Source organism: Indicator indicator, chromosome 1 (genome assembly GCF_027791375.1).
Source record: "Indicator indicator isolate 239-I01 chromosome 1, UM_Iind_1.1, whole genome shotgun sequence".
Classification (NCBI taxonomy): domain Eukaryota; kingdom Metazoa; phylum Chordata; class Aves; order Piciformes; family Indicatoridae; genus Indicator; species Indicator indicator.
This window is the reverse complement of record NC_072010.1, coordinates 71,004,737-71,031,457: the sequence shown is the minus strand read 5'-3', so window position 1 is coordinate 71,031,457 and position 26,721 is coordinate 71,004,737. Positions and strand designations below refer to the sequence as shown.

At 39.0% G+C, this 26,721-nt stretch overlaps 1 protein-coding gene across 1 annotated transcript in view; it reads left to right on the top strand.

Annotated features, from left to right (window-relative positions):
* Positions 1–26,721, top strand: part of EIF5B (eukaryotic translation initiation factor 5B) — a 41,243-nt gene that overhangs the window by 10,527 nt on the left and 3,995 nt on the right. Inside the window, exons 2-21 of the mRNA XM_054400189.1 lie at positions 5,582–5,707; positions 5,795–5,879; positions 6,280–6,862; positions 7,350–7,570; positions 7,739–7,889; positions 9,727–9,824; positions 10,910–11,024; positions 12,463–12,546; positions 14,280–14,575; positions 15,201–15,308; positions 15,450–15,560; positions 16,304–16,371; positions 17,618–17,759; positions 19,215–19,346; positions 20,030–20,212; positions 20,340–20,501; positions 23,944–24,075; positions 25,868–25,999; positions 26,108–26,184; positions 26,302–26,466. Coding sequence (XP_054256164.1) covers positions 5,582–5,707; positions 5,795–5,879; positions 6,280–6,862; positions 7,350–7,570; positions 7,739–7,889; positions 9,727–9,824; positions 10,910–11,024; positions 12,463–12,546; positions 14,280–14,575; positions 15,201–15,308; positions 15,450–15,560; positions 16,304–16,371; positions 17,618–17,759; positions 19,215–19,346; positions 20,030–20,212; positions 20,340–20,501; positions 23,944–24,075; positions 25,868–25,999; positions 26,108–26,184; positions 26,302–26,466 — 3,171 coding nt within the window. The remainder of the gene's footprint in view (positions 1–5,581; positions 5,708–5,794; positions 5,880–6,279; positions 6,863–7,349; positions 7,571–7,738; positions 7,890–9,726; positions 9,825–10,909; positions 11,025–12,462; positions 12,547–14,279; positions 14,576–15,200; positions 15,309–15,449; positions 15,561–16,303; positions 16,372–17,617; positions 17,760–19,214; positions 19,347–20,029; positions 20,213–20,339; positions 20,502–23,943; positions 24,076–25,867; positions 26,000–26,107; positions 26,185–26,301; positions 26,467–26,721) is intronic.

The window sequence follows — 26,721 nt, the reverse complement described above, 5'->3', positions numbered from 1 at the left end:
TGCATCAGAAAAAAAACTTGCTCAAAACCTGTGCTTGGTTCTCATGTCTTAAAGAACAGCACCTCCTATTCCTAAAAATGCCAGACAAATAAACGCCAACATTTTAAGCTATGTGCTATTTTAGTATTTTTTTTTTCAGCACATGCTATGTAATAGCTGAGGGTTTTGATGGCTGGTATTGTTTTTATTCTTTCTTTTTTTTTCCCCCCTGGCATTCTAGTCTTAAATATTGTTTCCTTGTTGTACTAGGAAGAGAAACACTGTTTTTTTTTTTTTTTCTGCATACTGTGCATTTATCAGTCATGAGGTTTTTCAACTTTCTGACTCAATAGCTTGTAACTGTATGGGATGTTATAAGTAGGAGACCTACTGCCCACCTTTTTACATCTGACTGAGCAGTGGTAGGTGGCAGCTCTTAATTTATTTTCTAATTCTGCTTTAATCATACTGAAAACATTTTACACTTTTTCTTATGAGATGATTTGGGATTGTAGCTATTTGTCACTGTTTTTGCTTGACATGTAACACAATAACTTAGGTTGTGTTTTGGTGTGTCACTTTCTCTTACTAGTCAGATATTATGTTTTGATCGCATTACAGATATTGATTTTCCTTTATTGTCCATACTTTCCTTAAATCTCCAAACGCTTATTTGGGATGATCTGTATATGTTCCTGGTTTGGTGCAGAGTGGTGTGCTAGCACAGCATTTAACTAGTGACCCAGTTGAATATTCAGGAATCTGTCCATAAGTGACTTTACCTGTGTAATACAGGTTTTCAATGTTCTATGTGGACAACTTGTACTGGAACTCCTGGGCAACAAATGATTTCTTAATGCATTTTCTAGGGCAGTAAGGCAAATATTTTTCCATATAAAGTATGCAATTGTTTCCATATGCTACTTTTAAAATGCTTTGGAATATTTTCATGTCGTACATTGCTGTAATCCTGTTTACATGCAAAAGATGGTAAAATTGAGTAGGAGAAACGTAGAACACTTTTTTTTTTTTTTAATCAGTGATATAATTCTAAAGAAAAATAGTTTTGCTTGGTATCTGACATTTTTTTTTTCTCATTACTGCCATCTTCTTTAGTTAGCTTGACTGCTGTGTCTTCTTTCACTGCATAGTTTTGCCCTGTATTAGGCACAGACCTAATATTAGGCATCCTCCGTGAAGGAATGTTGCAGCTGGTTAATGTTTTGAAAATTGCTTGCTTAGGGTTGAGTGAAGCATACATACCTAACTCTTGCTCTAATTTACTGCATTGAAATGCTGTTTTAGCAATATCAGAACTCTTTTCATGTTTGGCAGCAAAAATAGGGGTTGGAATCAAAGGTATGTAAATAAGAAAGGTGATTCAGGCTTCACTTCTGAAATGGAGATGAAAAAAGTTAATTGGGGAAATAACCTCTTCTCAGCAGTGCAGTAGTACTTTGCTTTCAGTTTGATGCTTTCCAGACCTCCTTGAGCCTCTTCTGCTGAGGGAACATGGGGTTATCTCAGTGTGTGAACCTGATTGGCAGCAAGAGTCCTTTTGAATCCAAAGCAATATCAGGTTGAATAGCCTAATGGCAAGGCTGTGAAGTCACCATGCAAGAGCTATTTGAGGTCAGAATTGAAACCCATTTGAGCATACTGGTTCTTTCAGGTTCCTGTATCAGACACTCCTGGAATTAGGACCTTTATAATGGCCAAATGGAAGGGCAAGAGAGTCCTTTTTGGAGGACTTGGAGGAGCAGGTTCCTGCAAGAGTGTTTGGGTTTCTGAAATGTGTTTGGGGACTGCTTAAAAATGTTTACAGGGTAGAGTTCCTGGGTGTATATTCCAATGCCAGCAGGAAAGACACTCTCCTGTTACGTGTCTGAGTGCAATGGGTTCCTTGTAAGCATTTCCCTGGAAGAAGGGGTAGGCACCTTCTCAATCTTCTATTCAATTTTATTATTAAATCCTAAGGCGATATTACTGGCTTTAAAAGATAAGGAAATTCAAGGTCAATATGGAAATAAACTCTTAGTAATGGAAGCAAATTCCTTGGCTTTCCAATTATATTCTTACTTTACAGTTCTTGAGAAGAATTATAACTGTATATATATCACACCCTTGATGTTACTTTTTGCTTTATCAAGGTTCAGATGTTTGAAGCCTACTGTGTCACTTCTTAGTAAATGGAAATGTAGTGGAAAGTATAGACTTCTCAGAAACTATCGACTATTAAGCAGTGGAAGCCAAGGTTGGAAAAACTCTTATGCTATATTTATGCCGCTATTGTGACAGCTGAACAGTCTTCATTATTACTCCTAAACAGTTCTTGCTGGTGGGTGTTAAAGCTTAATGTCTCTGAATTAGGTTTTTCAGTGTTTTATTTGAAAGAACGTTAGTTTGTTTGGGTTTTTTTCCCCCAAGAAGATTTTCCCACTTCCTCTTAAAGCCTATATCCTGGAAAACTAAAGGTACCATAAGCATCCTCTTAGCTAGTAGCATAAAAGCCATTTGGTTAATGGTTGGTTATAACTTTCTGCAAAGTTACAATATGAAAAGTCAGCCTGGAGAATATCCATGTAAAATATAAACTGTTTCAAGGCTTGGCACTTCAATATCTGTTCATAGTAGTGGGAGCAGTACAATCATGAACAAAGTAGTAATGGAGCTTATATTTTGATCTCTTCAAACTATTTCAAGCTTGGATTTGACTCAGTCTTCTTCATTAACTCCTAGATTAGGAGGTAGGCAAGTATGTTTGATAAATGCACTGCACTTAATGCAGAAAGAAATGCGAGGGCCCATGTGCGGTCCTAGCTGTAATACAGTTAACCTGATGTTAGGGCTTTAACTGAGGTGCAGAGGTAATTGTTGAGATTTTTATTTTGGCTATGTGATGCACAGTTAGTGAGACTGCTTATAAAAACAACTGTTAAAATTACTGGAACATTAAGTCAGCTGTTCTTATGGTGAAAATGGCCAAAAGTTTATTCTTTCCTCTTGGGGGAGGTGGTGATTAGTTAAGAAATCTTGCATTAACTAGGTTAGAGTTATATTTCTTGAAAAATTATCATGTCAGTGCATAAGAAATACTACTAGGTATATTCAAGGTGCGTTTTTTTTCTTCTCTTGATCAGAAGCTTCTCGGGTAATAAAGATGCTTGTTCAGCCAAGTGCTTTATTATGCTGCTTTTTATTCAGTTTATTCGGTTCATATAGGAAAAAAAGATCTTAAAAATATAAATAATCAGTTTTGTCCTTTAGATAAAGGAAGTGCATTGTTGCTTACTTGTGCTATTGTCACACCTAGGCAATGTTTGGTGACTTGCTTATGCCCAATATTTGGGCTAAACGTAGTTGTGAATGTCAGCATTCACTTAAACTTGTAAAATTATTCTTTTGGCTCTCTCCTTTTACAAAGGGGATTTTACAGCTTAGACTTAATTTCAGAATATTTAAAGGAATGAGTACTTGATTATTAATCAACATTCAACTTCTGAGTTTGTAAATTGGCAAGACTGAAGTTCGGTTAGTTTAGAACTCGGTGGTATCTTGGAGGTCCTGAATTTGGAAGAAATTAGTTTCTCTTATTTTATGGATATAGGTTCAGGTATTTTATGGGTAGCTTTTTTCTGGCTGTTTTGTCCTAAGTGGGTATTGATAACTCAGAATGAAATTGTGAAACAGTTTTCTGCCTGTGTTATCTAAGAGGGAGTTAGGTGAGAAATAAGTAGCATATTTATTAAATGGCTTTCAAAACTGCAAGCTGTGATAAAAGTAGCATACTAATAGACCAATTTTGGTCTGAGTACTGAAGTTCTAAGTGTGAAGTAGGGATTAGGGATATACCTTTCTTACAGTTGCAATGTGAGTGTGATTAGGTGGAAAAACCTCTCATGCTACAAGTCAAGGAAAAAATGCGTCTATTGGTAAAGGACAGGAAAAAAGACACTTCTGCTTAGTTGCAAATGAGAGGTTCTTTATAGCAAGAAAAAGTACTTCTGAAAGAGAAACTTTATGTAATTAGACCTACTGAGGAAGGATGCATGTTTCAGATGCCTGGTGAAACTTTTTATCAAACATTGGAATAAACTTCCCAGGAAAGTAGTTAAATCACCATCCTTGGAGGTGTTTTAAAGGCAACTAGTAGTTCTGAGGGACATAGTTTAGCACCAGACTTGATAGAGTTAGAAAATGGTTGGACTCAATGATCTTCAAGGTCTTCTGCAACCAAAATGATTGTATGATTCTATGATCCTTTTGGCTTGCTTTAGGCCTGGGAGAGTTATTGCTAAAGCAAGTGGTGGAAATGATTGCTTGCCAGGTGTGTTGGTGTTTTTTATGGTCTGCTCTGGAGTCTGACTCACTTCTGAACTGTGTTCCTCTGCATGAGTTCTTTCTCGAAAGATAAGAATAAAACTTGAAGTATGATGGCAAGGCATTGTCAACTGTTACCACAGGTTGGAAACTGTGAAAAACTTTCACTTATTTGCTGAAATAAAATCCAGTAACTTTTTTGTTTGCTGAAGGATGTTTGAAGGAGCAGACTCTTAATAGAATTTCCAAGATTTCTTCTATTTGTGCTTAATTTCTACACTTTCATGATGGGGGCACCTTCTTCTATCAGTGACACTCGCTGTGAGTTGAAGGGTTAAATGATGTGTCTTTAGAGGGAGCAAAGTGAAACAATCTAGTTACATCTTCCAGTGAGTTTTTTCAAGTCTCACCTCTAAACTTGTGAAGTCAGTATTGCAAGAACTGAACATGTTTTAATGTTCCACCTCTGTTCAATCAGGATACACATAGGAAAGCTTTTCCTCTTTACCCTACTGGGTGGATGTGCTAGTTTAAGGCCAGATGGATCTTCTGTTGCCCTGAGAGGCACAAAAGAATGACACTCACACAAATGGATTGGAGAGTGATGGAAAGTTTAAATGGAAAAGCAGTTAGTGTTTTACAGAAACTACAAAGCATAGTGGCAAAGATATCCCAAAGCATACAGAGTTCCTTCTGCAACACCCAAAGGCCCCCAGCACTTCCCTTCTCCCCACCTGAGGATCTACCCAAACCCCCCAGGGCTCTTTCTCACCCCCCACTGCTAGGCAGGTCTCAGGCTGGCCAGGTCTGAGACTGCCCCCTTCCTCTTCCCCTCCCACCCCCACTTCTCCTCTTGGCATTAGGCCTAGACAGGCCTAAGAGGACTTGTGATACTCCCCCACTGCTACCGAATAGGAAGCATCTCCCACTGGAGCAGAGAGGGAAGAAAGAGGAAGGGAATGACTTTGCAGAGGGTTTTATAGTGTGCAGGATTTATGGGTAGAAATACGCTGTTTCCTCTGTCCACCTACTGGGTTGGACACTTGGGACACCAGAGGTGTAGCTTATGTGGCAGTAACAGGAGGCACTCAGGCTAAATTGCCACAGTGGAATAATCTAATAGCGTGTAATGATTTAAATGTGGGGTTTGCCTCTGCATTGCTTATGTTTTGTGATTGATTTTACATTTTGAAGCTTTTGATTTGTTTTATGCAGGTTGCTTCTACTTATGTGAACTTAACATTTGAACTCCTAGTAATCCTGCTTTCCTTTTGCATTTCAGTGCAAAAGATGATATTGATATTGATGCCCTTGCTGCTGAGATAGAAGGTGCAGGTGCTGCAAAGGAGCAAGAGCCTCAGAAATCCAAAGGCAAAAAGAAAAAAGAGAAGAAGAAACAGGATTTTGAGTAAGTTAGTGTTTTTCCTCTGTCTTACTTTATTCCATTATACAAAAGTTCAGTTACTTAAGTACCTTAACTTCTTTCTTATTTTAGTGAAGATGATATCCTGAAGGAGCTGGAAGAATTGTCAATAGAAGCACAAGGAGGGAAAATTGACAGGGAACCTACTACAGGAAAGGTGAACACTGAGAGGGAGGTGGGCTCTTTAAAAGGAAATATTTGAAATAAGAGACACTTCTGTCCCAGAAAGGTTCTAATGTTGTGGTGTAGTTTGAGATCTTGTATAAAACGTGCAGCTACCGTGTATTTTTAATTACTCTTGATCGTATTTTCATAGTAAAGTCAATTGTGAAAGATTTTACCAGAAGCCGTTTCTTCATGCTGCTAATTATTCAAAGCCCATGAGAGTAAATTTAATTGTGGGCTAAGGTGTAGCACACTCAGCAGGTATAGTTACTGCTTTCAAACTTTGTCTTCAGTAAGATAAGTTTTTCTTGACATTTCTCCAAACTACTACTTAGCTTACAGTAAAGAGTGACTTTTTTTGTGGCTGATGTATTGAATTGCTTAATTTCCAGGTTGAAAATGACAATGAAGATAGCTTATCAAAACAAGATAAAAAAAGGAAAGGAAAGAGTAAAAAAGGCAACCTGGAAAATGACTATGACAGTGAGGAAGTGGAAGATAAAGATAAAAAATCTAAAAAAAATCAAAAAGCAAAACAAGATACACTTTCTGGCAGTGATGATGATGATCAGGAGACACAGCTTAAGAAAAACAAAGGGAAAACTCAGAAAGCGGTGTCTTCAGGTGAGAGTGGTGATGAATCAGATGAGGTCTCCCAATCTAGAAAAGGACAAAAGAAGAACCAAAAACCAAAGTCCACTCCTGCTGCTGAAAGTGGGGATGATGAAGAAGAACCTTCATTCAAAGTAAAAACAGTGGCTCAGAAGAAGGCAGAAAAGAAAGAACGTGAAAGGAAAAAACGTGAGGAAGAAAAAGCAAAACTGAGGAAGCAAAAAGAGAAGGAAGAATTAGAAGGTGGTAAAGAACCTGCAAAGCCAAAGGAAGCTCTAAAAAAAGCTGAAGAGAAGGCTTCTCCTGAAGTCACAGCCACTGCTGTCCCTGCGGAAAAGGGGCAGACTCCTGCAGGAGCAGAGGGTTTGTAACATGGTTTCTAAAACTAATTTAAACAGTGTAGCTTTTAGAAGAAGGGCAAAGAGTTGGCAGATGGTGTGGATGATTTGTTGCTTTATTCGGAATTGGAATGCTAGCTAGACTTTTGGTATCCTTATGTGCCTCTGTGTGTTGGCTTACATGTGGCTTAGTTTTTTTTGGCCCGTAGCTTGTACAGGTATGTGGGAAACCAAAATCCAGATGCTGAATTCTTGTTATATTGTATACAGTTCTGTATTGCAAACAAGTTTTTTCCCACTTCCCAATTATTCTGTCACTTTTAAGACTTCAGGCCCTAACATTCTAGTTTAAGAGACAGTTCTTGGGCTTTTTTTCATTATGAAGTGCTAATGTAGTAGCTAGTCAAAATGTTCCTCATTTGGTGTTATTCATCATGTTTGAAATACAAATTGTATTTAGAGTATCTTTAAAATTTCTAAGATCTTTGAATGTGTGCTTCTTCTCTCTGTAGCTGATGACAATGAGGGGGACAAAAAGAAGAAAGAAAAGAAAAAAAAGAAAGGTGAGAAAGAAGAAAAAGAGAAAGAGAAGAAAAAGGGTCCTAGTAAAGCCACGGTTAAAGCTATGCAAGAAGCGTTGGCTAAAATGAAAGAGGAGGAGGAGAGGGCAAAAAGAGAAGAGGAAGAACGTATAAGACGACTGGAGGAACTAGAAGCAAAGCGCAAAGAAGAGGTACTGTGTGTCTTAACTCTGAGGACAGAATAAGGGAGATGGTAATCTTAACTGGTATGCTTGCTGGTGCAACTAGTGAATTAGTCCTTGATATGTTTCTGATCAACAGCCATCTTTTTTGTAAAAGCATGCTTTGAAACATCTGCATATTTCTTAACCTTTTTCTAGGAACGATTAGAGCAAGAGAGGAAAGAAAGAAAGAAACAGAAGGAAAAGGAGAGGAAGGAGCGTTTGAAAAAGGAGGGAAAGCTTTTAACAAAAGCTCAACGAGAAGCCAGAGCCAGGGCAGAGGCTACTCTTAAACTACTCCAAGCTCAGGGTAAGCAGTACAGTTTAAAATAATAATGTTAAAAGAAAAAATAATCATATCCTTTACTGCTCAATGTTTGGTTTTTTTTCTGTCTGGATCTGGGAGAGAAAATACTAAGTAATTCACAGAATCACAGAATTAACCAGGTTGGAAAAGACCTTCAAGATCATAAAATCCAACCTGTCACCCAACATCATCTAATTAACTAAACCATGGCACTAAACTCCTCATCCAGTCTTACTTTAAACACTTCCAGGGACAGTGACTCTGCCACCTCCCTGGGCAGCCCATTCCAATGACCAATATGGCCAATGGCAAATTCCATATAAAGCTGTGCTGTTGTCATGGAAGGCAATATGTATGTGTGCCCCCTGCCTCTCTCTCTTTTTTTTTTTTTTTTTTTTTTTTTTTTCCTCCCCTCCCCCCCAATTAGGTTTAAATGTCTGTGTATTTTCATCTTAAATTCTAAATATCAAGGTTTTTTAATACATCCCACTTGTGGTTTAAAGATGTTAGTTATGGAGCTTATGAAAAAAATCACTTCTTTCCATTGCTTAGTCCAAAGGCCAGGAAAAGCTGTGCTGCAGGTCTCATAAGATCAGTGATCTGGATGCTCTTGGATTAGTTCATGTATTCACTTAAGCAAGTACATTGTTTGGTCTCAAGCTAGTTAGCCCACAGGAACAGTATATCCATATCCTCTTGTGTTTGCTTCAGGAAAAGGGTATATAGGAGCTTTCCTGCTTTTCCATCAAATACAATCAGTTTCCACTTCAGTAAAGTAGATGTATCAAATTTATTGTAAGCCTATATCCTAATTTGTTCCTGGTAATTTTTTGTGGCTAAGAAAAGAAATAAATTCCTGAGTGCCAAGTATCCTTTTTTTTGTATTTGTGGAGAGCACTCTCTGACACTTTGCTGGTAGATGGATGGGTAAGGGTTGGAATCTCTGTAGCTGGGAAAATGTTTGGAGCTCTTAAACAAAGGCCTTATCTCTTCAGTTGCTGTAGTTATTAGAATCCTTCTACTTGTGTGCTGCCACAACTGGATTTTTGTCAAATCTACACTGTAAATCACATAGTATCTGAAGGAATTTTGAGTGTTTCAGAAGGTGTGGCTGTAGTTAAATTACTAATTTGTCTTCACACAACTTCTGTTTTTAATTGAATCCCTTCCAACATTACAGTGCTGTTCTTCTGTGAGGTCAAGATGAGGCTGATGAATTGAACCTGGCATTATTTTAATACATAAAATGTCTACACTGTTTAAAAAAAACCCCAAAACCCAAATTGCCAACAAACAAAAACAATGCAAAAATCCCCCAAACCAAACAAATACCAAAACCCCCAAACCAATAATAACAACACAAAAAAGGTAAATAAAATTTATTGAAAAACCTTAAGCCTTTAAGAAGAGCTGTGCCTCTTAGCTGCTTCAGATTCGTCTGAAACGAGGGCGATGGCCAGACTGGTTTTGGTGAGTTTGGGCATAGCAAATTTTAAGTGGACCTGTTTGTTAAACTTGAGGTCTATGTGTTCATGAAATCCTACATAAGTATGTGATGGCTTCAAACCTGGAGTCTAAGGATCAGATTTGTATGTTGTCCCCTTGACCCTTAGTAGTATAACTTCTTTTTGAGAGCATTTGGAGTATCTGAAGAACTGTACTTTGCTCAAGCTTTGCAGCTTTCAAAAGTCAGACTTTAAACAAAAGATGAAGTACACATTGAATGTACATTCTACTTCCTTCCGTCTTGCAGTTCTGGAAAACGTGTTCTTATTCAAACCACAATTTACACTTACTAATTAATCACCTGGATTTTCTTTTTTTCTTTTCTTTTTTGCAGGTGTCGAAGTGCCATCCAAAGACTCTGTGCCAAAGAAGAGGCCAATATATGAAGACAAAAAGAAAAAGAAGCAGCAGCAGCCAGAAAGCAAAGAAGGTGTAGTTTGCATATAGGGATACCTAATAGATTAGTCACATTTCTGGAAGTATTTGTGTAATAAATTAACTAATCCTAAATTTTTGACACCCCTGCCCCCACACGCAAGTGTTGATGCATTAGGATCCTAAAGTTGTTTTGAAGGCTGCTCATTTTGTTTTACAATCTACTTAACTGTTTTTTTGTTTGTTTTTTTTTTCCCTGACCTGGGTGTTTTCTGTAGAATTTCTAAATGTTAGAGATGTATAGAATGTACAAGTCTTTTACAGATATGAGTTTGAATACTTTGTGTGCTTATGTAGGTTAAATACAATGTGGTGTAAGTAATGATGACTTGTAATTAAGTCTAAATTGATGTTCCAGGATGAAAGAGAATTGATCCTACTTTTAGTACTTTTAAGTTGGAGACAACCTCTTGTTGGTTTGCTTGTGTATAAAAACAGTTTTCAGTTTCCAGGGTGTGAGTTGTTCAGAGAGCATGAAAACTTAGAATTTATTGCACTAGTAAGACATTGAATGAGTCAGAACTTTTTACTCCTGTGCTTCGTGGCTTTCCTGGCAGCTTATTACTGTGGCTCTTCTCAAGACTGTTCCTTAGCTTAAAAACATTACAAACCTCCTTGCATATTTTTTTTGTTATTTAGCTTTTTTTTTAACATTTGATATAAGAGTTATGTGGCTACTTGCCTCTTAAGGAGTGTGTGTCAAGAAGTGAGAACAGTGCTTATCTGCATATCAGTAATTTTTTTTTTGTCTTTCTATAGAACAGTAGAGCAAGAATGGGTAGTTCATTAGTATTATTTCATGTTCTCTTGTCTCTTCAAGAAAGTGAGGCTTGTTTAATGTTCAAAAGCAATGGTAATTCTCTTAACCAATAACTGACCTATCACGTAGATCTATTTAGCCACTTAGAAAGCCAAATGCTTTTCAAATAAGCCATGTGCTCTAACTTTGTTTTAGCTCAGTGGGAGTTCAGTAAATTTGGTTTTACATAAATTCAGATTTTGTTTACTTGTAACATCACAAAAATAAACCTTTAATGTGAAGCTGTAATGTCTAATTTGGTTTGCACTTCGGAAGAATGAAGCCACCAATCTGCTTTCTTGCAATTTCAGAAAGCGTGGATGTGACTTCTCCATCTGAGGATGCTGCAGAACTGGAAGCACCAGTGAAAGAAGAGACTCCTCTTCCGGTAGAGCCAGGTTAGTAGTAATGCTAATGAACTTAAAACACATAAGAGTGGATGGCAGTACTGCGTGGTAGGTGTCATACCTTGTCGGATGGGTTATGAGTGTCTATCCTTTCTTAAGGTAGTTGCTGTTTTGGTTTTTTTCTGGTCTTAAGGGAAGAGCTAATGGAATTTTATAGAATCAAAATGCATGAAGCTTCAATTTGAGAGTGTAAATGTCCCTTATTTTGGGTGAACATCAGTGTTCATTTGGCTTAGGCAGCTATCATAAGTAAGAACATTCAGTGCCTTATGATTAGCTCCCTTGACTTGTCATTTGCATTCTAAAAGGCTGTTTGTCAGCAGTTTATGGGTAGGGAGGAAATATGCTGCTTGTAAATACTGATACTGCAAGATTCACAGTGATTGTGTTTTTCATTCCAAGTGTTTTGCTTTCACAAGCGCTGAATGTGGTAGATAGGTGCTGGCTTGTGAAAGTATATCAGCATAGCAAGTGATTGTTACCCTCATTTTTGCCTACAGGCAGTACTTGTTTTGCAAAATCATATTGTATTTGATGACTTCCTCAGCAAGGAGACTTGAGTTTTACCCTTATTCTTAACACAGACAAAAATACTGACAAAACTTCCAGATTTTTTTTTTAAGGCTGAATGTGTACTCTTTGACTTGACATCTCTTGAAGGAGCGGTTCTGTTGCCGCAAAAGAGAAGGGCTCACTGGCAGAACATTGGTTTCCAGTTAATATTCTAACAGTCTGGAACAGTCTGGAACTTACTCTTCATTTCAAAGAGATGAAATTTCATGACACTCCATGTCTGTAACATATGTATTGTTTAATGCCTCTTTTGGAGAGGGTTAAGAGTTTGCCTTTTTCCATTTGTTTATTATTAAGAGCTGCATTTTATTGATATATCTGACTGAACTCCTGATGAAATGGGTGTACTTAATGCTTCTAGAAGCCATGGTATAATTCTGTGAAGGAACCTGCAGTCCTAAAATAGCACTTTTTTACAATTTGTTATTTTCCTCATTAATTAAAATTAATACTATAATCCAACTTGTTAACTTACATCTCTATCACTTTGTTATACATGGGCAGTCATTAATTGGGCAGCTCCTTTAAAGGAAGTAGTTGTGGTAGAGGTTTGTGGCATGCATTATGCCGGCACTTGCATGATATGCAGACAGGAAGTAGATGAGCAGTTTGGCTCTCTTCCAAAAATACCATTTGCTATGCAAAAATTCTAATACTAATATTTTTTTGGAGAAACCTGAAAGTTTTCTCATAAGTGTGCAGCATTTTCTGGTTAGAGAACATGGAGATAATTTGGTAGAATTATGGTAGTAGCAACTTGTAAATTGCAGTTGTCAGTATGTTGAAGGAAGGGGCATCTGAAAATGTTTGTTGCTGGGCTGTTTCTTGCTTTTAATACTGGATTTCATGGTTTCAGAAGAAAAGGAGGAAGAAGAAGAAACAGAAGATGGTGGTTTGGATGACTGGGAAGCTATGGTTAGTGACGAAGATGGAGAGAAAGGTAGGCATTTAAATACCAAGCAAATATGTTTCCTGATCAAGAGATTTCTCTGGGTTGAGTTTTTTCTTTTGGTGGAAAACAATTTTGTATTTAGATTCTCCTTCTGTTCCATTAGATAAATTATGAGGCAAGTGTGATAATAAATAGGTATAAGATCTTCTCAAAGACAGAGCTTTCAGAAACTGTACAAGTCGTTTACTGCTCCAGTAGACCCTCTGTGACCTAAAATCAGTTGAAATTTTTTGTTCGTTTTTGTGGGAATGAAAGTCGTCTCCTTTTTACATGTGCTTAAACCATGCCTGGGAGTTTAGAGAAACCTTTTGACTGGTGCTGTATTTCTCTGATAAGCATTACAAAGCCATAACGGTTTTGCTTCATAAATCTGGCAACCTCTAGGAGAGTACTTTTGAGACAAGTTCTGAAAGAAGTGAGGGGCTAATATGGTGTGAAGGCTAGTGTATATCCATTACAGAAACTTCTAGATACTTTCTCACTCCTGTTTATTTGAGAGTCTATTGTAGAGCCTCTGTCTAGCCCAACTCACTGTTTTTGGGGAAGTTAAGTGCTGCACTAAAGTGCAGGGATAACTTCTTGGGTGTTTTCTTCCAGAGGCAGAGAAAGCCCTATTGCTGCGACTCTTCCCAAACCGGGAATTTGTTACTGTTTTTAGTGCTTCCATGATGTGTCTTTTTCCTTGATGTTCCTTAAGATCAAAGACTGTTCATCAAGTAATTCTTCTACTTGCTGAGCTTCATGCTTCTGGCACCTGTACTTTAAAGTGTAGTAGTAGTACTTTATATACACACATATACAGCAGTATGGATTTTACTTCAACATAAGTGTGTGTTCCTGTGGTGCTCAACTGTTCTGCTTTGAGTACTGCCTCACCTTGAAAATTCTAGTCTGTCACTATGGTCTTGGGGAGAATGTTGCATCCTACTTCTTGCTGGATTTAAAGGATCTGCCAGTGTGTCCAGAAAAAGAAAAAGAACCTTCCTGGGAATCAGACTGAATGAATTACTAAGCTGGTATATTTTCAGCATAACAAGGAAACGTAACTAATTTCTAAGAGCAGGGAGCCTCCTAGCCAGTTTGTAAGAAAGAGCCTGCATGGCTCTGCAGTGTTCATTAGATTGTCTCTTATGACTTTACAAAGTATGATAAATGGGAAGCATTGAAGGAAAATTACTTTTTGACAGTTCTTTCCATTTGTTTACTGAATAATTCCTCTTAAAACCAAAATCTTCTCTGAACAGTCTAGGAAAAATGGATGAAGAGACTTTCAATGATGTAGAACAGACCATTTCCCTGATTGTTTCTTCTGCTTAAAAATACATTTCTGATCAGTAATTTGTTGAATTTGGAGTATTTTGGCTCTCTGTTTAAAGGTGTCAGTGCGTTTGTTCCTTTATATAGTGCACACAGCTTTAAAGAATGTCACTTTATCTGAATGATGTCAAGTGTAAGTATGCTGACATCATTCTGCCCCACATCCCTATTGCACCGGTTCTCCAACCACAAGTCAGCAAGTCCAAACATGAAACACTTTATGTTGAAAGTTGAAAAATGATCTTGACTAGCACTTCTTCAGTGGAATCTACTCTTTCTGTCCTCACTCTTCTCTAGTAGTCTCTGTTTTGCTGTTGGGTTTTTTTGTTGTTGTTGTTGCCTTCTCCTCAGAAATGTGAATTTAATATAGGTTTACTTTCGATTTTTAAATTTTTTTTTCCCAGAAAGCAAAGCTGTCCACATTGAAGTCAAAGAACAAAATGAAGTGGATGAGGAAGAGGAGGAGGAAGATGATGAGGAGGAAGAGGAAGAAGAGAGTGAAGAATCTGAAGACAGTGAAGGGAGTGAAGATGAGGATGAAAAGACTTCAGATGAAAGAGAGACAGACTCCCAAGCTATTGGAAAACAATCTATGGAAAAAAAAGCCAGCAAGGAAATTAGCTCTGATTCTGAGTATGACTCTGATGATGACCGCACTAAGGAAGAGCGTGCTTATGACAAAGCCAAACGGAGAATTGAGGTATGAAGATACAGCTTTATTTGAACAACTACACTCCTATGCTTTGTAAAGGAACAACTTAACCTGCGGTTCACTGAAAAGCCTTTTAACTGTAATTACCAAAATGATGACTTGTCATGACTAATATTTAGGCAGGTCTGGAATCTGGGTTAAGTAATCAAAAATGACCTATTCTTGTGTGAAGCTGAAGTATTTGATTTTAGAGAACTTGATCACAAAGAATGTGCACCTCAGTGTCATTCCCCTCCACTTCTCCCCCTCCTGGAGAAAGAGACTATTATCATTTACAGGTAGATATTTCAGAGTTTTAAAGGCTATATCTCCAACCTGTTTAATGCTTTTGTGGCTGCTAACTTCCTTGTTTTCCTTACCCAAGATGCTTCTTCAGAATGCACAATAACAAAGCTGCATGTTAGTGAACATAATTACTTAGTCTACTAGACTGTAACCAAAACTGAACAAAACCCCCTGAACCATTGCAAATTTTTCATTTTTCCAAAAGAGGGATGACAAACCTTGAACTGTCCCACTGCTGAACCTGTTTTACTTATATATGTAACCAAGGCAAGAGATGAGCTGTGGTGTTTGTTTTATACTTAGCAATTTTTATGTGTCTTTTACATAGAAGCGCCGAGCTGAAAACAGCAAAAATATGAACACTGAAAAGCTCAGAGCACCAGTTATCTGTGTCCTGGGGCATGTAGACACAGGCAAGACCAAAATTTTAGATAAGGTAAGGTGTGTAATGTGAAGGCATTGTCTGCCATCTTTTTTCATGCATGGGTTTTTTTTGGTTGGAAATAAAAAGAATTAATGTGCTCAGAGATGACTTCAGTCTCTTTAGGTGTAAATGTTTCTGTTTTTTCGTCTTCAGCTCCGTCATACTCATGTACAGGACAGTGAAGCTGGTGGTATCACTCAGCAGATTGGTGCAACTAACGTTCCACTTGAAGCTATTAATGAGCAAACTAAGATGGTGAAAAACGTAAGTAACAGCACTTCAGAGACCGATTTTGAAAATTGTGAAACGTAAACGAGTTAAGACTGTGTGAGATTTCAGGGTGTGGGCAAATGTACCTTTCCCCCATCTTTAATATTGGAGTTGAGAGTTTTGAATTAAAAACTAGTACTCACTCTGTTCTAGATAGTACACACATGTGCATAGACTGCTTACTTTTTCAATGTTTTGGGAGAATTTTGAATCTTACCAAGTATTGCTTTCTGTTAAAAACTTACCTTTTTACTGTGTGGACTGAAATAGGGCAAATTCCTGGGTGGCGAATTTTATTGTGTTACAGAAATAGTAACTGTTCTGAATTGCTTGTTTTGGATTCTGTATCCCATTTTGCCTTCAGCAGCAGCTGACTGGAAAACTTGCCAGTGATGTTTTTTTTCCAACATTTTACTCAATTTATTAAAATTGTAAAGTCAGTGGAGATATTCAAGACAAGGATGATAAATCTCAATAGCCTGAACTATTTTTTTCTGCTATAGTCTGCCTTGTCTTACAGAATTTTATCTGAGCTTATGGCCACTTTGCAGCACATTTCCCTAGTTCTAATTTTAAAAAATATATTATTTTTTAATTTAATTTTTAATATTTGAATGAGCATTGACTTGATTTTTGGGGTGAAGGCTGCAGGCTCTTAGTTTTATGGGTTTGTTTTATTTTTTTGGTTGTTTTTTTTGTGTAATCATTGCAAGATGGCTAATATTATGAAATGTTAGTTTGACAGAGAGAACATAAAAATTCCAGGCATGCTGATCATCGACACTCCAGGACATGAGTCTTTCAGGTAATGAATAGTTCAGGTAATGTTTTCTCACAATTTAGCACTTTCCAGAAGTGATGGCTAAAGCATCTAGATATATTTTTAACAGTGTTAGGTCTTTGCCTAGTCCTCTGTTTCTTCTCATTAAAAAAACCCCACCAAAACACCCAAAAGCAAAACCACAAAATAACCAAACAAAACCAAAACCAACAAAAAAATCAAAACCAGAAAAAACCTGACATGGAGAAATAAGTGGATTTGCTTAGTTTGCAGGTGCTTTTTATATCCTGTCCTATATATGTGGCCTTATATGTCTGATTAATTTTCTCTCTTTGTGCCAATGAAGCCATGAATGTCTGAAAAAGCATGTAAATAATTTTTTTTTCTCAGTAGTTAGTGTAAGAGGAAAGACAGAAGCAGGAAGCTAGCTGGAGAAGAAAAGGTGAGGATTTCAGGTGTCCTAAGTACACTGCTGTGAAAAATTAAAACTTCTCTTCCAGTTCATAGTGTCCCAGTTAAGGTAATTGAGGTCATAAGACTGAAAGTTACCATCTGCACAAGTCAGCTGAATCTTAGCAAAGATCTTACTCTGTCTAACACCACCACTGGCATGCAGGCAAGCCACTAAATCAACTTTTAAGTTTAAAATGTGATTTCCAAAACTGTACTCACTGAGGTAGTGCTCAGGTGAAATCTCCAAACAGAAGGTTTACGACTTTATTGTGACATTCTTAAACAAACCTCTGCAAACATTGTAATGCCAGGTCTTACAGCACTTGCTAACGTTCTCATCTGTTCCTTGGCATCGTACCACTTAACACCTCTTCGTGGTCTGGACAGATTTTAGCAGACTAAAGATGTCTGTGAATCTTAGCCTTGATGTAGTATTACATAAACTGTCTTGTTCGGATTTTACACTCCTGTATTTCACTGTAACTGTCTCAATTCTCACTCAAAAATAAAGATAAATCCGAATATACCTTAGCTCGTATAAGATATGTCATAATAGGGAAACTCTTGGGAGAATAATAGTATTTGTAACCAAAAATTAGAAACTATATATTTTTTCTGTTAAATGGAATTTGTACAGTGTGATCTGAAGTTTTTTTTACTATAGCTTACATTTTTGAGGGGATAAATAACTACTTGATCAGCTTTAGCTTTGTGTTCATCAGTGTAAGTTCAACATTTTATTTGGTATTTCTATTAAAGTTCTCTTGCTACATGACTGACTTGTTTGTTTATATTTTTGTTCTCTTTCATGCCACAGCAATCTAAGAAATAGGGGAAGCTCACTTTGTGATATTGCTATACTTGTAGTTGACATCATGCATGGTTTGGAGCCACAGACAATTGAATCAATAAATCTGCTGAAATCAAAGAAATGCCCCTTTATAGTAGCTCTCAACAAGGTAAGATAGCTTTTTACTCTGTTTCTCTACTCTTAACAGCTGACAATTCTGTTTTCTGTTTTATTCCATAAACTGGAACTGTTTGTGTAAAGTCTGAAGCAGTGGTTCTGAGATCCTCTCTGTTGCATGTTTTATGTCCATGATACCCCAACTGCTTTACAGGAGCTTGGCAGACAATCTGTCAGTTCTTCTCAGAGTCTATATTGCTAAGTCTCTTATGTAACATTATATGACTTCTGTATATGGTTTACAGTTCTGGAAGTCGTAATTCAGTTGTGGTTTGTTTGTTGTTTATTTTTTCTTGCACCTACTTATATGGATTTGTGTGCATTTTCTGATAAAACTGAAGAAGATTCATACTGAAAGGACTTACGTGATTTCGGCTACTGATACTTGTTAGTTTGACTTGAAGACAAGCTGGCTTTTAAAGCTCCTGGACCAGTAATCTTGATCACTGGTGGGAAATATTTCAGGCTCTGCAGCATTACATGGTAAAGCCAGTTGTTTTCAGCCTGGTTTTCAGGAATTCTGTACATGAGAAATTACATTGTCTCTTTGAGATGACTTACATGAGTTACAATAAGGATTGTTGTCCAGTGACTTTGGGTTCTATCTGATGTGCTGAGAGAGAACTTACAGAAGGGTGTTCATGTGCAGTATAATTTAAAAAAATGTCATGAGTGGTAAGACTTAAGGTTGTTGGAACTGAGGTGGTCATTATTGCATTGCTGGAAACTTCTGCTTTTTAAAAAACTGTTGGATTAAAAAAATGTTAAGGCCTGCAGTGAGCCTGAGATTAAATAGCCATAAATTCTTGCATTCCAGGTTGCAGTTCTATCACTTGACCAGTTTATAATCCAGTTTCTAAGGATGTAGTTTTGGTTCATACAGCAAATATAATTGTTTCTTGGAATAAGTCCATCCTGCATTAAAAATGCACTTAGGGGAAGTATTTCTGAATACCTACATACAGTTGTGTCTTTGAACACCCACCCTTGATCCCTTCTCTCTAGCACATAGGAAAGGTCCAAATTCACCAGTAAGATAAAAAGCTCTTTGTAAAACTAGTACAGTCACTTTTCAGAAGAAAACCCAAAGCTTAATATTGGAGGGGTTTTGTATGTGAAATTATACGTGGGTCTCTTTCTTGTCAGTGCTTTACCTTAAACTTGATAGAATTAACGTATATAAACTTCCTGTATGAACCTAAATTATTATAGCTTGAAAACCTGAAGTAGTAGTGGTATCATGCAGTACTGTCTGACATTGGGTAAACACATAAGCAAGAGACAAATATAGCAGATAAAGCAAATAAAGTGATAATAATTTGATTCCTGGAGCAAATAGATGGCCTGCTATGTTGGCTGGTAAAGTGTTTCTCACAGATGGTGTGGCATAATCACAAAGACGTCCTTTAGTAAGCTGCATAAGATGACACGTTACTGTATTTTCCAGATTGATAGGTTGTATGACTGGAAAAAAAGTCCAGATACAGATGTAGCTGTCACCTTGAAAAAGCAGAAAAAGAATACGAAGGATGAATTTGAAGAGCGTGCAAAAGCTATCATAGTGGAATTTGCGAAACAGGTAGGCTGGAATATTTAAGGTTCTTTGTTTGACAAAAGTGCTAGTAAAGGTGGTGGCTGGGTGATGTGGCTTGTGAGTCTGTTTTTGGTTTGGGTTTGTAGATTGAAGTTGTGTTGTTGTTTTGTTTGTTGCTTTGGTTTTTTCTTTCCACAAAGCAACTTAGAATATTAAGAAAGCTGTCACATCTCTACTGACACATTGGTGTTTACCTTTTATAAACTGAATTTTGTTGTTGTTAAATTAGTATTTTTTGGAGAAAAAAAATAGTTTAGAGAAAAACAGAGCTAATTACTGTGCCTGGTCAGTGGAGTCATGAATAACAGATTAAGTTTTCTGTCCCTATTCTTTCACTGTTTGGGAATTGCCCAAGAGGATCCCATCTGTCTCTTGTTCCCTGGGTGCTGGCAGGGCATGAATCGCATTAGTTCTGGGAACTTCTGTAGTGACATCCAATGCTTGTCTAGAAGCTAGATGGTGGTAATTAGTTCTGTAGAACTATCCCATACTGCTTCCAAGTGTGAGTTGAGGCTTTCATGTTCCATAGCATACTGTCTGTAGCAATGTTTGTTTTTTCAACTGGGATTTAAAAACCACAATAGTAATTGACTGGAGCCGAGTGTTACTGTTAGTGCTGGTGTGTGTATGTTTGTTTTTCCCTGTATGACTATTGCTCCTGATTCCAGGGTTTGAACGCTGCCTTGTTTTATGAGAATAAGGATCCCCGCACTTTTGTTTCTCTTGTACCTACCTCTGCTCACACAGGGGATGGCATGGGAAGTCTAATAGCTCTTCTTGTTGAACTAACACAAACTATGCTGACCAAGAGACTGGCTGAGTGTCAGGAGCTGAGAGCTCAAGTCATGGAGGTAAAGAACAGCTGCTGAATTGAAATTGATCTAGAAATGTATTCCTTCTTTGCTCCCTTCTCCCTGGTAACAATAGCTGTATTTGAAGTGCTTAAATTGAGAGTAACTTTCCCCTGCTTTTGTTTAGGTTAAAGCGCTGCCGGGCATGGGTACTACCATAGATGTCATTTTGATTAATGGACGCTTGAAAGAAGGAGACACCATTATTGTTCCTGGGGTAGAAGGTCCTATAGTAACTCAAATTAGAGGTCTTCTGCTACCTCCTCCTATGAAGGAGCTACGAGTTAAGGTACGGAAACTGCTTAGTGTAGGGACATTTGGAGAAGATTCAGAGCCAGGAGCGGCAAAACAGTTTGATAAAAAATGAGAACGTGCAATTACATCTAAGGGTGACTTAATGGATTCAAGTGTGGGCCTACATCTGTGAGGGAAATACCCATCAAACCTGGTGGCCTTCAATGCCAAGGTCACAACATTAATAGATGAGGGGCGAGCAACTGATGTCATTTACCTGGACCTGAGCAAAGCCTTCGACACTGTCCCACACCACATCCTGGTCTCCAAACTGGTGACACATGGGTTTGATGGGTGGCCCACGAGATGGATAAAGAACTGGCTTGATGGCTGCACCCAAAGAGTGGCTGTCAATGACTCCATGTCCCAGTGGAGACCAGTGACAAGTGGAGTCCCTCAGGGATCAGTCCTGGGACCAGTCTTGTTCAACATCTTTCTCGATGATAAGGACAGAGGCATTGAGTGCACCCTCAGCAAGTTTGCTGATGACACCAAGCTGTGTGGTGCAGCAGACGTGCTGGAGGGAAGGGATCCATCCAGAGGGACCTTGACAGGCTGGAGAGGTGGGCACAAGCAAACCTCATGAGGTTCAACAAGACCAAGTGCAGGGTCCTGCATCTGGGTCGAGGCAATCCCAAGCACCAATACAGGCTGGGCAGTGACTGGCTGGAGAGCAGCCCCGAGGAGAGGGACTTGGGGGTGCTGGTGGATGAGAAGCTCAACATGAGCTGTCAAAATGCACTTGCAGTCCAGAAAGCCAACCAGATCCTGGGCTGCATCAAGAGAAGTGTGGCCAGCAGGTCAAGGGAGGTGATTCTCCCCCTCTATTCAGCTCTGGTGAGACCCCAGCTGGAGTACTGTGTCCAGTTCTGGAGCCCCTGTTACAAGAGGGATCTGGACATGCTGGAAGGTGTCCAGAGAAGGGCCACCAGGATGATCAGAGGGCTGGAGCACCTCTGCTATGGGAACAGACTGAAAGAGTTGGAGCTGTTCACTCTGGAGAAGAGAAGGCTCTGAGGTGATCTTATTGTGGCCTTCCAGTATCTGAAGGGGCCTACAAGAAATCTGGGGAGGGACTTTTTAGGCTATCAGGTAGTGACAGGACTGGGGGGAATGGAATAAAGCTGGAAGTGGGGAGATTCAGGCTGGAAGTGAGGAAGAAGTTCTTCACCATGAGAGTGGTGAGAGCCTGGAATGGGTTGTCCAGGGAGGTGGTTGAGGCCCCATCCCTGGAGGTGTTTAAGGCCAGGCTGGATGAGGCTCTGGCCAGCCTGATCTAGTGTGAGGTGTCCCTGCCCATGGCAGGGGGGTTGGAACTAGATGATCCTTGTGGTCCCTTCCAACCCTGACTGATTCTATGATTCTGTGATCTTAAATGGAAATTGGGAGTGTACTAGGACAGTGACTTCTGAGTTAAGCTGCATATTAGTAAGACTGGGGGATTTAATAACAAAAATCATACATGCGTAGGATCGAGAAAAGTGAAGAAGTGAATTTCTAGGAGTACTAGGTGAATGGCAATGACCAGGACCTCTGCAGAATCTGCAGCCTTTGGTCTTTGTCGAGAGTTGAAAGTTTTGCTACCCTAGCATTAACCGAATGGGGAGAGACACTGAATTTGAGTTCCTGTCTGAATTACTTTCTATGAAAGGAGGAGGAGAGCCCCAGAGATGAAAGGCTATAAATAAATTAATACATACAATTCAAAGATGATAAAAAGAGCTGCTCTAATTTTTCCTGTTTAAAAGGGAAGGAATAAGTGTCTACACAGATTTTGCCTAAGGCAAAGAAAGCCATACAGGTAACCTCGGTGTATGTAATAGGACAGACCTTAAAGGTTTGGTTTAGAGGTGGAAAACTACTGTCAGAATCCCAGTCTAAGGCTGTAATAATTGTGATGTGCATCATTTCATTGGAGAACTGTGTCTCTGCAGGCCACTGTAGTCCTTAGTGTTTAATCTAGTTCTTCCTGCAACCTTAGATACTCTTGTAAAGTAATGCTAATAATTGCTGGGGCCTGGGCTGACACTGGCATTCTCTCTGCCATGGTGATTCTCTGTTGTGCGAGCATTGTGGCCTCAGGGGTGCTGAAGGATTCAGTACTGATGTTGAGGTGGGATCTGAGCAAGAGCTTCTTGGCCTGCTTTAAACAGGAAGACAAAATCCACTTGTTTGTATGGCAGTCTAATCAGCTGTGGAGTAGGACAGTTGCCTTGGAGAATCCAAGTCAGGCTTCCAGTTGTGGAGTGTGGCTTTACAGTAATATAACTTGATAATGGCTCAAGTGGCATAAGGAAAACTGATGTTTATGCTGAGGTTCTCATCTTTGCTAGAAGTTGTTGAATATACTCTTGTACTGTGAGGAATGAACTGAAAGCGTTTCTGTCGATTTGCTTCCATTTATTTAAAGCAGAGATAACTTGTGTGTGAAACTTAGGAGACTAAAGATTTTTTTCTTTTTTTTGGTGGGACAGAATAGCAAACTATGACAAATTCCCATCGATGACATCTTCAAATAAGTTTTTGCACTTTGGGAGATGAGCATATGGTACCAGCACTGTGATGAACAGCAGTGGGTTTGGGAACCTTCAGCTGGGGAAGGGGATCTAGGGGAACAGTGTTGTTGGGGTGGGGTGGTGTTTTGTTGTTTTTTTTTTTTTTTTTTGAAGCAGACAGTAAGGGTGCATTTTCAATTCAGCCTGTCCATGGGGAATTGTCATCCTTGAAATAATACCTAAATGTTGGGGTGGAAGCTTGTAGGAACATAGTGCTTACTGAAAAAGGGAGCTGCCCTCCAATTTCAGGAAAAGAGTTGGACTTTTCCCAAATAAAAGAAACAAACCAGAAAATCCTTCTAATGTTAATTTAAAGGTTTTCAGAAATAACTGCTTCCATGATGCCTTAGAGCCAAAGCTCCCCTGGGTGGGGAGGGAGGAGCACCTGGGAAATCAAGCATGGAACTCTACATGAGAAGACTGGGTGGGAGGCCTCCCATGGGACAATGAGATTGCTTCCCTGCACAAAGCCTTGGGCTGCGTCAGCTGAGCATTAGTGGCTTTAGCTGAGCTGTTGACATCTTCCCCTTGTTTCCCTATGGGGCTGAATCCCTGGCTTGATTGGAATTTTTTTTTCAGTGAGCAGCTGCCTGTCACTGCTTTCTCTTTTCTAGTGTATATTCCTTTTTGGCCTCCTCTGTTTTCAGATGGTTTCCCCTGTCCTGCTTCCCTTGGCGAGGGTGGCATTTCAGAAGGGAGAGAAACATTCAGACCGAAATGTGCAAGTGCAAAGTAGAGTCACTGATGAAAGATGAGAGCTGCTGGATTTCTGTCATGCTTTCAGCTGTGCTTGCTGGTAGCAAGTTCTCAGCTGCTTAGCACTTTTGTGTTGCTGTGTTGCATCTACATGAGCTCTGTGCTAGTGTGTATTCTGCTTTTCAGAACCAGTATGAGAAGCATAAAGAAGTTGTCGCTGCTCAAGGCGTGAAGATTCTTGGGAAAGATTTGGAAAAAACACTGGCTGGTTTGCCGTTGCTTGTAGCTTACAAAGAGGATGAAGTCCCAGTCCTCAAGGTGAGATGGATGATGTTGAACTAGGACACTTAAAATGAGGGTAACTGAGTTCTCCGGTGATGAAGCTTATCAAATGTTGAGACCTCAGTATGCCAGTAACTTGCTTTTTTTTGGTTGCATTTTAAAAACTGCTACAATAACATGCTGTAGCCTTGTGTCCCTGTGAGGCATTCATGTGGTGTATCTTGACCCTAACCTTTTCCCTGATATTTTTCTGGAGTGTTTCTGCTGATAGACTAAGGCTTGAAAACAAGTATCATAGCATAGATTGACAATATGTTAGTTACTGATTTGGTATTTGTAGTCATTTGTGCATATATATCAGTTAAGTTGCACTAGAGATATATCCGCTACTAGAGTTCTTCAAGCTATTGTAATTACAGAGCTTACACTTTAAAAATGGCAAGGGAAAGAACTTAGGTATTTTAAATCCAAATGTTATTTGAGATACTTCTGTTTTCCAGAGTTAGGAAGTTAGTTTAACAAGGAAAGTCGCATGTCATTAGCTTACTTTTAACCGTAGTTTTACTTTAGTCTACTGTCTGCTGATCATGGCCTCTAAACAAAGGTTGAATTTTCAGGTCCTCCAAATACAGACTTTGTTTCTGGGTACATATGGTTGTGTATGTAAAGTGTACTAGGAGCAGGTATGTGAAGGCTTAAAGTACATGGCAACACCCATTTATCTGTCAGAGAAGACAACTGAGTGTTTAAAAAGCATCGACTTTTTAAACATGCAGGGCTTATCTTCTCTGGAAGGTGCAAAAAGGCCTCACTGCTCTCACACAGTACTCCAGATGTGGACTTCCTCTGCCCTAGTGAGGCCACTTCTGGAGTATTGTGTCTAGTTCTGGGCCATACAGTTGAAGAGATGGGGAACTGCTGGATTGTCTAGTGGAGGGCTACAAAGATCATGAGGAGACTGTAGCATCTTTTACAAGGGGAGACTGAGACACCTGGGGCTGCTTAGCCTGGAGAAGTCTAAGCGGAGATCTTCTCAATGTTTATCGATATCTAAAGGGCTGGAGTCAAGACAATGAGGCTGGACTGTTTTCAGGGGTGCCCAGTGATAGGACAATGGGCAGCAGGCACAAACTAGAACATAGGAGGTCGCACCTAAACATAAAGAAAGCTCCCTTACTTTGAGGATGACAGCACCGGACCAGGCTGTCCAGAGCGGTGGAGTCTCATTGTCTAGAGATACTCAAAACTCACTCGGATGCGTTCCTGTGCGACCTGACTTATGTGAACCCAAGGGAGTTGGACTTGATGATCCCCAGAGGTTCCTTCAACCCCTAACATTTTGTGATTCTTGCATCCTGTGTTTTGTACCTAGGCCTAAACAGTGCTAAGAATCCTTCCCAGCTCATGTTTTTGGAGTGCTGGCCTTTATTGTTATCCTCAGGCAACCAAAGATATTGCCACACACTGTGGGGTGTGTGTTCCCTCAATCCTGCTTAGAAACTTAAGAGTGCTGGGGAAAGCAATGTCTAGTCTGCAGGGAAATACTACTAACTCCCAAGATGGGCATCTGCTTTGTGTTACATGATCACCTTCTTGCAACATCTTCAAACTTCAGTTCACTTCAGACTTTTCTAATGCCAGAAGCAAGCATCAGCATATCACTGGGCCATGTATGGCTGGTACTGCAAGTCTAAGTTGGTACATGTCAGTGTGGCTGTCATGTACTGTCAGCAGCTTGCGAACAGAAAGATTTTGTACATGAGGCATAAATAGCAGTACGAATAAAACTTTTATTTTTCTTTCTCTCTTTTTTTTTTTTTCCCTAAAGGATGAACTAATACATGAACTGAAGCAAACGTTGAATGCAATCAAACTAGAAGAAAAAGGTGTTTATGTCCAGGCTTCTACTTTAGGGTCTTTAGAAGCATTACTTGAATTTCTCAAAACGTCAGAAGTGCCAGTAAGTTCAGTGCCATACCCGATGTTGTTTCTGCATTTTAATTGGTAACTGTTTCCTTTCAACTTGGAAGTATTAGTGACTGATTTATGTGGCTTTCCCTTTCAACAGTATTCAGGAATTAATATAGGTCCTGTCCATAAAAAGGATGTTATGAAGGCATCAGTTATGTTGGAGCATGACCCACAGTAAGTAACTTTGCTTTATGTCAATGAATGCATGACGGTGTTTCAGGGAGGCTGCTCCTTAGCTCTGGGCTGTGGTTCTATGGCCTGTCTAGTAAACTGACTCATTTTTGCTTACAGGTATGCAGTTATTCTAGCATTTGATGTGAGGATTGAACGTGATGCACAGGAAATGGCCGATAGTTTAGGAGTTCGAATTTTTAGTGCTGAAATAATTTATCACTTATTTGATGCCTTCACAAAATATAGACAAGACTACAAAAAACAGAAACAAGAGGAATTCAAGTAAGTAAGAGCAATCCTATTCTCGATACTTCCCAAATAACTGTCTTTTCATTTGTTGTAGTGTAAGTAAAATTGCATTTAACTTCTCATTTCCTTATTACTGTTTAGGATGTAGGTCCAATGGGAAGGAAGGAGGAAGAGAATAGAATAATAACTTCATTCTAATCATTTACTTCTGGGATTAGGTTTAGTAGGGTGAGAGTTGTGAAGCAGTTACTAGGTTTAGCTAAAGCTATCATGTAATATGGAGAGTTC